At 49.1% G+C, this 10,390-nt stretch overlaps 1 protein-coding gene across 1 annotated transcript; it reads left to right on the top strand.

Moving 5' to 3' along the window:
* The first annotated feature begins 271 nt into the window (after nt 1-271).
* LOC144118536 (protein FAM204A-like) lies at nt 272-1,197 on the top strand. The gene is made up of 2 exons (XM_077651451.1): nt 272-823; nt 858-1,197. Exons 1-2 carry the CDS (start codon nt 514-516, stop codon nt 1,187-1,189), a joined length of 642 nt encoding a protein of 213 aa, XP_077507577.1. The 5' UTR covers nt 272-513; the 3' UTR covers nt 1,190-1,197.
* Nucleotides 1,198-10,390: the final 9,193 nt, after the last annotated feature.

The following is a 10,390-nucleotide window of genomic DNA, read 5'->3' as shown; positions in this document are numbered from 1 at the left end:
AAACACGACGACATCAAGCATCAATATCAAGCATCAGCTGCCTCCCCGTTTCAAAAAGCACGTTCGTGTCGATCACCTGTCCAGCTAGAATAGTTCTAAGGTTTTTTTAAAGCTGTGTTTGTTTGCTTTCTTCATAAGTTTAAGAAAAAACGACTTTTCCTTTTTTTTTTCAAGATTTCGGTTTATTTTCAGTTGCCACAAAACCGCATCCAAGACCGAAACCAAGGCCAAAACTAGCCAAAACTAAACCACTAAGCTTACGCAGCTTACGCCTGCAGCCTTGCGGTTGTGGTCTGAAGTATAGGCTCTACTGTCTCAAGTGCTCGGTTGCACGCATTTTGTTATTTTCGTTTCACGTACTGTGAGCTTCAAATTGGTTGGCTGAAAGAAACAAAATGTTGCAGTTCTGCAGTGTCTTTACGTACGGCGAAGGCTCGTTCAATTGAATGTGCAGAATTTCGCTTGAACGTTGTCACTGCGCCAGGTGCATATAATCGTCAGAAATTGCCGAGGATGAGTTCTGCAGAAAACAGTGATGAAGAGCTTGACCTGAGCGAGATGGACATATTTTCATCAAAACCAAGAAAAAGCGTTAGAAGCGAGCATAAACCACTGTCTTTGTGTTGGGCGGACTGTGGAAGCATCGCCGAGAAGGCCACTCCAACCGCTCTTCGCAGCGAGTTCCAAGAGAGGCTGGCTGTGGCTAGCCTGGAAGCGGGGAGTCTGTGCAAGAGGAAAGCAGGTGCGAGACGCCGTAACGAGCAGCGCTACAGGGCGTGCTTGAAGCGGCGGCAGCAAGCTTCAGGCTCAGCAGCTGAGGAGGGCAACACAAACTTGTAGAGAAAAACCCCCCAAAGAGGACCAGCAGAAGTGGGAGCGAGTGCGCCCTTTCCTGACGGTCAATGACCACCTTTCCGGTCCTGTGCCCCATGGCAGCTGTGGACCAAAGACGGAGCTCGAGTCCTTGGTCGATGCTGCCATCGCTGAGGGGGACTTTGAGAAGGCGGAGATGCTGAGTGACCACTTGGCCAACAGTCAGTTTGCAGTGAAGATTGCGGATGCGTTTGCTGCCAAGCGCTGCGCCGAGGAACTGCAGGCCAAGCGGAGGAGGGACTATGTCAAGAGGCAGACCAAGCTGCCCTGGGGGTTTGAAGCCAAAGAGCGGTGGCAGATGAAAGGCAACATGTGAAAGAAGTACCCCGCACCTCCACCAAATTGTCACGGAGTTCTCACGGAGAGACGCTTCAACAGCTGGAGTCGGCAAGAGGAGACGGTAATGGCGGCCGATCCGCGAAAGCACGATCGCAACCTCATCGTCTTCGCGGACAGCTTGCGCCACCTGGCAACACTAGGTGGCAATATATTCTCATCGACAAACGTAGCAGGAATCAGGACAGCACTGCCGTCTACTGGTGCGAGGATCGGCGAACAGCCGCACTCACTCGAGACAAAGGAGACGCTCGGTCACGCACTAATATATAAGGTTCGACCACAAGGTGGCGCCGGCAGTGTCAGCACAGTGGCAATATCTGCCCGTATTTTTACATCCTTGTACAGCAATGGCTGCATGACAGCTGATAATTCGGCTGAGTCAAATACTTTCTAGAAATCTACGAAGGCTACATATAGCATTTGGTTATTCTCTGCGAATTTCTGTATGAAATGACAGATAATGTGTACTCGTGTGTGTTCGAGTAGCATTTAAGAAGGACTCATTGGCCATCTGCTTGATTGACCTCTACGGTCGTCTTGGTTATATTAGCGGTTACCTTTGTAACTAGCCTGTAGGCAACGGAGACTAGGCAGATAAGCCTGTAGTTTTTCAAGTCTAAAATCGCATTTTTTATGGATTAGGGTGATATTTTCGGTCTTCCAAGATTCCGATACGCCCGTAGACATTAGGCAATACATTTACAGGACGGTTAGTCTTTCTAGCGCAAATTGTCCACCGCCCTTCAACCGTTGTAGCTTTACGTGATCCTCGCCAGCTGCTTGTGCCCTTTGCATTGCTTCTGAGGCTTTCTTGACTTCCTCTTTTGCTACTGGCAGGATGCTCAGAGAGTGTGTACTACTCTCTCTCTCATAACATCCTGATTACATTGGCTACTGGATTGTTTGGTGTAGAACTCTACGCCTACTTTAACTACATCTTCAAAATTCCGGATTGCATTGCCCTGCTTGTCGCTTAGCGCATATATCTGATTTTTGCCTATCTCTAGTTTATCGGTACTGCTTACGACGAGGAAAGTGCACGGGGCTGTCAGCTGGCTCTCTTTGAGCCCCAGTAAATGGTGCGTGCATACAGAAGGGAGTCTGGAGAGATCTAAGTTTGAAGATTGAAAGAGATAACACTAGGTAAGCTTGCTAATTGCTTAGTTGAAATATTCGGTAGGAGCCTAGCCGTGGCCTTGTTTAGTTTCTTTTTTATTCTATCCATTCCTCTCTTATTCCTCTCTCTATCCATTCCTCTCTTATATTGATGATCTTATTCTCAACGCTCCTTCTCAAACTGCTGACGTCTGCTTTTGCTCGTATACTCTATGTGCATGACGCAGTCGTCGTCCCGGACCTTACCTCTGCCTATTATGTACATACTGCGCTCTTTTTCGTATTTTCTCGTTAAAGTGAGACTTCAGCAGTGTGTTCTGTGCTTCCTTATGTCCAAAAGTTCAAGCTGGCCCCTGTTAATGGCTCAGCCATCCATTTGCAAACCAGAACGGTTAGGAGACTGCAGTGCGTGGTCTAGCTGCTCAACAATTTGAAGTGGGCTCGTTTCGAGGCTAAAGTGTTAAGGACTGTCCCCCAAGTATATTTTAGTAGACCGCATCGGCAGTTTGTCGTTTTACATGCTGCCACGTTTACCTAGCTTATGCGCTAAGCGGGGCTCCCAGTGCTTTTCGCCCTTTACCGCTCTTCACTGCGCCACAGCGTTCGCGCTCTGTTCTTGAAACTAAGCGAAGCGTTTGACATCCTCTCGCGCATTCCATCATTTTGGGCAGGCCCAAGGAGCTGACGTCGCCGACGTAGTTGAGTCGTACTTTGCCTTGGCGCCAAACCCCTGTAGCGTCATTAGTAGAAGACATTGTCTCTCTTTAGAGTTATGTGGGCCCATTCTAATGCCACCGCTGTAGTGTACCGAGAATTCATACTCGCAGAACAAACGGAATATGGATGATGATGCCGACAACTATGACGATTTACGCCCTTCTGAAATGCTTGCGGGAGTTGGGGTACATATCCGCCGCTTTCAAGCAGTGATTGTAGAAAACACGGTGTGGCGCAATCTTTGCCGATAATTTCGGCACTAAGAAATGACGGCGTATCCGTTGTATGGCGAAACCCAACTGGGCACCTCTACCTCCCTCCACATGAGCAACTTTCCAAAGCAAACTACTACTACCAAAGACGCATCCAAACGCTCACTTTCCCCAATCTCCACTACCTACACCGAATTCATCCTACATCACACGAAGATGCATGTCCCTGCTGTGGTAGCATTCCTACATTTACACACATTACAATGGCATGCACAGCAAAACACAACCAGTTAAAGCCACCCAACGTGGCCCTGGAGTATAGGAAAGGGACGCTGCCGAGCCCCACCATGGAAGACCAGGAGGCGCAAGTCGCCATCGCAAAAGCGTCGGCGAAGGCTACTGGAGTCCTGGACTTAGGACCCCACCTACAATCCGCTGCGGTCTCCTTTTACATAATAAATATTTATTCTCTCTCGCTCTCTCCTCCTGCAGAAAGTAAGGAAATGGGGCGGCGTGAATTTCAGGCCGAACCATATTACATTGTCTCTTCTAATCGGAGGAGGAGGAGGAAAAACATTTATTCAGAGCACAAAAACTGGGTGGGTTCAGTACGAGAACCCATTGGTCGTCATCATAATCCGGCCCCTCTCAACCAGCAATTTCTGGTCGAGTGGGCTGTGGCGATGAAGGGTTGCCTCCCAGCGCTCATGAGTCGGATCGGGATTGCTGTCCAAGTCTGGGTTTTCTTGACATTCCCAAACCGCGTGAAAGAGTGTGCCAACTGCTCCACAGAAGGGGCAGGACGAATTGTAGGTTTCTGGGTACCATTTACTCATTAGGTAAGGATTGGGCAGAGTATTAGTTTGTAGTCACCTCATTATGTGCTCTTCATATTTACTTAGGGTTTTGTGAGGAAGAGGATATTCCCTTCTTGTGATCTTATAGTACTCCGTAATTTCTGCGTAGCTTAGTAAGGGTGAGGGGTTGTCAACTATGTCAGAGAGAGGCTGCGTGCCAGATGATCGGAGGAGGAGAGCTCGAGCAGCTGTGTTGGCCGCCTCATTGCCCGTCGTTGAGAGGTGCCCTGGCGTCCAGAAGATCTGGATGTTGGAAGGATTAGACCTTTCCAAAATTTCCCAACACGGAGCGCCAACGCGGCAGCTGAGGTAATTGCGTACCGCTGCTTGTGAGTCGGACATAACCGTTGCCTCGCTGTTCTTTGATATCGCTAGTGCGATAGCTGCTTCTTCAGCCGATGTGGTATCCACCGCTTGGATAAGGCTGCTTGCAATGATATCCCCCCGGGGTGAAACTGCTGCAATTGCCGCGACTCCGTTAACGGGTACAGCCGCATCGACGTATATCGTGTCCTTGTTTCCATCCCAGCGCTTAGAGAGGTGTCTAGCTCTGGCTAGTCTCCGTCCTCTGTTATATTCCTCATCCATGCGTTTTGGTATGGGGTGAGTCGTAATGTGTGATCTCATCTGCATGGGCATGTCGATCTTGTCAGCGACTTCCCGGGGTGGACTGATTCTCAGCTTCTGTAATATTTTCCTGCCAGGCTTAGATGTTGAGAGCCTGACAATTTGATTTACACGGTGGGCCTCTATTAGTTCGTCGATGGTGTTATGGATCCCCAGCTGTAGTAAGCGCTTAGTGGATGTGCATAAAGGGAGTCCCAGCGCCGTCTTAACTGCCTTTCGAATAATAACATCTAGTTGGTCTTTCTCCTTTTTGCTAAGCCGTAAGTACGGGGTGGCGTATGTTAGTTTAGAGAGAATGAAAGCCTGAACTAATCTTAGGGCCTCATTCTCTCTTAGCCCATTTCTTTTCTTGATTACCCGGCGTAGCATTCTAAAGACTTGTTCGGAATAGGCTTGGAGCTGTCTGATTGTAGTGGTGTTAGTGTTGCCGCTGGGTATGATGGCTCCCAGGATCTTGATCTCTTTCTTGATCTGAATGCTCATACCCTGGACCGTAATGGCGACAGAGGGAGTGGACGGCAAAAGCCCCGTATTCTGCCTCTTGCCACGGTCGATCAGGAATAACTCTGATTTCTCGGGAGAGCACGTTAACCCATGCCTCGCCGCATGCTGGCACACGACATTCGCTGCTTCCTGAAGCCGGCCTTGAATTTCCCCTTCATTACCGCTGCAACACCAGATCGTAATGTCGTCGGCGTATATAGCGTGCTCAATGCCTTGGATGCGGTCTAGCTTCTCTGGTAGCCCACGCATGGCCAGGTTGAAGAGAAGCGGAGACAAGACCGCTCCCTGCGGGGTGCCCTTGGAACCTAGATTGAACGGAGAGGAGGTCCGATCACCAATACTTATTGACGCTTTTCTATTGGAGAGAAAGTCCCTCACGTAATTATATGTGCGGTCACCACAGTTGATGCTGTTAAGCTCATCCAGTATTCCCTGGTGGTTGACATTGTCAAATGCCCCTTTTAAATCAAGCGCAAGGATGGCCTTGACCTGACATCTGCCGGGGTTGTCCAGAATATCCTCTCTGATACGGAGGAGAATATCCTGTGTAGACAGCTCTTCTCTAAACCCGTACAGCGTGTCAGGGAGGATATCAGTTTTCCTCAGGAGTCGTTTCAGTCGGGCGTTCACGACCCTCTCGAACAGTTTACCCAGACACGACGTCAGGGAGATCGGTCGTAAATGATCAATATCGCATGGCTTATTGGGCTTGGGAATAAATCGCACTAAAGCCAATTTCCAGGAGTCGGGGATCTGGCCCTTGTGCCAGCACTGCATGTTGAAGTATTTCACTAATTTTCTTAAAGAGATGTCATCCACATTAAAGAGCATCTTGGTGTTTATCTGGTCCGGTCCAGGAGCGGTGTTCTTACGCATGACGTCAAGCTCCGCCCTCAGTTCCTCAACCGTTACGTCTTGGTCCATCTCTTCATTGGGTGCACCGGTGTACGCAGGGAGAGGGTACGAGGATCCCAGATCGAGGAATTTCCGTGCAAGTTCTGCAATGAGGGCTTCGTTGTCCCCTTTATAGCTGTGCAAGGCGTTACAGAGCGTGTCTGTTTGCTCTTTCCGGTTTGAGTTCGGCTCGATAAGGGATCTGAGGAGTCCCCATGCTTTAGCCGTGCCCATTTCTACCGTTGAGCTCACCACATAGCTTGAGCCAGTTTTGGTTAGCGAGGTTATGTGCGTAGTCATCCGCTTCTTTGGTGAGTTCTGCAAACTTGGTCTTCAGCTTGCGATTTAACTTTTGCCTTTTCCACCTCCTTGTCAGAGATCTCCGGGCTTCCCACAGATGTAACAGGTGCGGGTCCACTGCCGGAGTTTCCTCCGTGGTGTTCACTGTCGCAGAATGCCTGGCGACCGTTTTCAGCTGCAGCGCTGTCCATGCCTCAATATCTGTGATATCTTCGTCCGGGAGACGTGCGAGTTCCTCTCTCCACTTGTCCCAGTTCACAATCTTAACCTTGCCAAATGGTTTTCGACATTTAACTCCCTGAACAGTGCAGGAGATGATGAAGTGATCACTGCCCAGGGACTCGCCAGTGTTAGACCAGGTGGACTGCAGGCAGTTTTTCACAAGCGTGAGATCTGGACAGGTGTCTCTGCTGACGCTATTACCCGCTCAGGTGGGTTGCAGGGGATCTGTTAAGATTGTGAGCCCTTCTCTGTTAGCGATCTCAAGGATCCTCCGACCTTTCGGGCTGTTAAAGTGATATCCCCATGCTTGATGGGGCGCATTGAAATCACCGGCTATGACGAGGGGGTCCTTACCTGCCCTCTTTATAAAATTATTAAATAGCGTGGCTATCTGACGACATGAGTCCCTGGGGCGACTGTACACGTTCAGTATGTGCAAACTGCGTTTTCCCCTGTGTTTGGGAAGAATTTCAATGTAAGCATGTTCGATATTTTCGGCTAGCGGTTCTTGCAGCGTTGCGGTAAACTCCTTGTGAACAAATATTCCTAGACTATGCTCGTCTTGGAAAGTTTTGTACCCCTTCATGCTGATGACCGCATTTGCTTCTTGAAGTACTATTACAGCAGGTGGCGCCTCCGACGTGTCGATGAAAAATTGAAGGCTTGCTTTTTTCTTTTTAAATCCCCGACAATTCCATTGCCAAATAATTGTTTCATGTCCCCTATGTGCCATGGTCCTTATTCGTCCTCTTCTGGAAGGGGGTGCCTGTCGGCATATTTGGATTTTCTATTTCTGAAGTTGCACTCGTTGAGTTTCGATTTGAACTCGTCTCGGACTGTGGCAATGGCAGAGCTTATGTATTTCCTAGTGTTGGCGGACTCGTTTGCGAGCTCGTTTTTGACCATCTGAATAACTTGTAGGAACTTTTTATCCTGCTCCTCTCTGTCAGCCCTCAGCTCTGCAATGACGCGCTCATAAACTGACTGTGAGTTTGGCCGGGCTTCAGGTGTTTTGTCGTGAGTTGTTTGTGACTGCAGCCTGACCAATTTAAGTTCAGCTCGCAACGCCTCGTTCTGTTTTTTTAGCTGAATAATTTCTGCTTTCAGGTCGTTAAACTCCTTAGATATCGCGTTTCCGGGGAGGGATGGAGGCAACCCAGCATAGCCCACCTTTACGATGTGTCTTGAGTCTTCTTGCTTCTCCGAAGACGGTCCGCGTTCTCGGGTGCGTGGCGTCTCCTGTGCCGGTAGATCCGCCTTAGGTGCAAAGGAGACCGACCTGGTGGTCCCCTGCTCTTTATGATGTCTTGACTCTTCCGTTCCGGATCGGCCTGATGAGTTGCGACGTTGACTAGACTTAGATCTTGACCTGGACCTGGACGTAGAATTGGAGGCCGCTCTTCTGGATTCCTTCTTGTCGAACTGCTCTTTTCGGCTGGTGCGTACAGCTGACGCGTAGCTCTTGCTGGTGCCACTGGTTGTCGGTTTCTCTTCCTGATCATCGAAATGTTGATGTTTCCTAGGCATATTGATGGGATCCAGAAACTTTGCTTTGCATTCCCTTGAGTAGGTGTGGTGATTCCCCTGGCATGCCGCAGAAGTTGGGGAGCAATCGTGAGCTTCCCCGGGATTCAGCTTGCCGCACGAGTCACATTTCGATTCAGCTGGGCTGGGGCAGACGTCCGGTCTATGTCCTTCCCTGCCGCACAGTACGCAAAACGGTCTAGTTTTCCTATAAAGAAAACATTTGCGCTCGATCCACCCGTACGTAACAAAGAAAGGGACTTTGTATCCACTGAACAGTATCACCGCCGAGTTGAATCTGCCGAGCCTTCGGACGCCTAATATTTCGTGGGTTTCTGAGGAAAAGTGTTTCTCGAGGTCTCTGTCTGATGCGTTGGGGTTAATTCCGTGCACCACCCCTTTGCATGAGGCATGCGGTGTTCTCACGTAGGCATTGAGGTGGTACTTTTTCCCGTCTAGGTTGATGTGATCGATCTTCGCAAGTACTGTTGCGTCTTCGACATGGGAAGTTGCCGCGATGATGATGTTTTGCTCTTCAATAACTCTGATGTAATGTTTGGCGCGTAGTGTCTTGCCACGTAACGCGTTTTCGAACGCGACGTTAAGTGGGTGTACACTCCCACCCCACATTTTTAGGTCCAAACGGTCTTTCGGCTTGATAATCACTTTAAATTCATACTTATCGAGGTCAGGCAGTCTCGGGGGCCTTTTGCGGCTCGTGGGATCCGCTGCTGGTGACTTCGGGTCGTCATCGTATGTCTTCGGTGCCCAGTGCCCTTGTGCACGCTGTCCTGCCCTGAGGTATATCGTCTTCCATCCAGGTTCTGGCTGTGAATTATCAAAGGTCCCCTCGCCTTGTTTTGCTGCTGCTCGGAACACTTCCGAATCCTCCAGACTCGGGGTCGTAGGCATGGGTGTGGTCCACACCCATCGTCGAAGCCGTAGCGGAGTAGCTGCTCGCTGGTGAGGCCGAACGCGGCAACGGATGCCGGGCCCGGTGCCGAAGTGCTTGCGAGGCTTAGCGATCCCACGTTTTGGCTTGGGCTTTAAAGTCCCGCATAATGCCAACAAAGTCACTTCTTGGGATCAAAGCGTATCCACGAGTAATCCTCGACGTTATACGTCTGATCCGGACAAAAATGTGGAACTGCGAATGGATCTTGCGCGCACAGGACGAGAAATCCACGGAGCGCAGACAAGCTGCGTCCGCTCAATCCTATCTCCAGCGTTCACCTCTTCTAATCGGACAAAGAAGAGCGTCAGCAGAAATAACGACGCTGTTTGGAAGAAGACGTCTGGTATGTTGATCACTAAGGGCGCGAGATCAGTGCATAGAAACACCTGGCTGCTGCCTTTTCACGGATTCGATTCCAGTAAATTAACAGCAGATATTGATGATCTTATTCTCAACGCTCCTTCTCAAACTGCTGGCGTTTGCGTTTGCTCTGGCGTCGTTAATGTATTGTGTACTCAGTCACAGCAGCGTACTGGTTTTTCTCGCTGTTTGGTATCCGAAACAATCGTGACAAATTAAATGTATCACGAAAGCCTGCTCTTCGAACGTTCGAAGTTCATTGAAAGAATGCGATCAATATAACAGTAGACCACCAATGCCAAGGCATCTATGTCCTAGCGTTCTCTAGATCAAATAAATCTACAGCAAAGCAATCTGGAATTTGAACGATGCAAATGATTGAAAAAAAATATTGCCAGTAAGAAGATGTTGCCTTCAAAACAATTTGATTTTATGCCTGAGGTTAAACGAGTATACTTCTGCATCCGCTTAACCGTCATCTCAGTTATCGTAGCCGTATACTATCCATACCTCCGGGAAATCTGTTAAGAAACTTTAAGGACGAAATTAGTAGTTGTTAAAAACCTCTCATTGGCACCAACTGTCCCCAAGAACATCAGCACTGGCGTGTCCGCCTTTCCTTATTTAGGCACCTACCGGCATAAATTTCTCAATGCTGCTGCCACACCCAGTGCACCACGCGCCGGCTGGACACAACTGATTCTCCATTTCTAGAGCACATTTATGTTTTGGTTTTCAGGAAAGGAAACGACGCAGTAACTGTCTCACATACTTTGGTGGACACATTTACGGTCAATTGTTTGACCGAGAAGCGTAAGTACGCCGCTAAATATTTTCAAAGGTAGCCATTTTTCCCGATACAGAAGCGACATCACACACACTTCAAATTA

Source organism: Amblyomma americanum, chromosome 2, assembly GCF_052857255.1.
Source record: "Amblyomma americanum isolate KBUSLIRL-KWMA chromosome 2, ASM5285725v1, whole genome shotgun sequence".
NCBI classification, from domain to species: domain Eukaryota; kingdom Metazoa; phylum Arthropoda; class Arachnida; order Ixodida; family Ixodidae; genus Amblyomma; species Amblyomma americanum.
The sequence above is the reverse complement of the archived record's forward strand: the minus strand, read 5'-3'. Positions and strand labels throughout refer to the sequence as shown.

Excerpts from the sequence above, each read along its gene's own strand:
- LOC144118536 (XM_077651451.1), top strand. The coding sequence starts at position 514 with ATGAGTTCTGCAGAAAACAGTGATGAAGAGCTTGACCTGAGCGAGATG. Across the intron at positions 824-857 it reads AGGCTCAGCAGCTGAGGAGG|AGGACCAGCAGAAGTGGGAG; the intron begins GCAACACAAACT and ends AACCCCCCAAAG.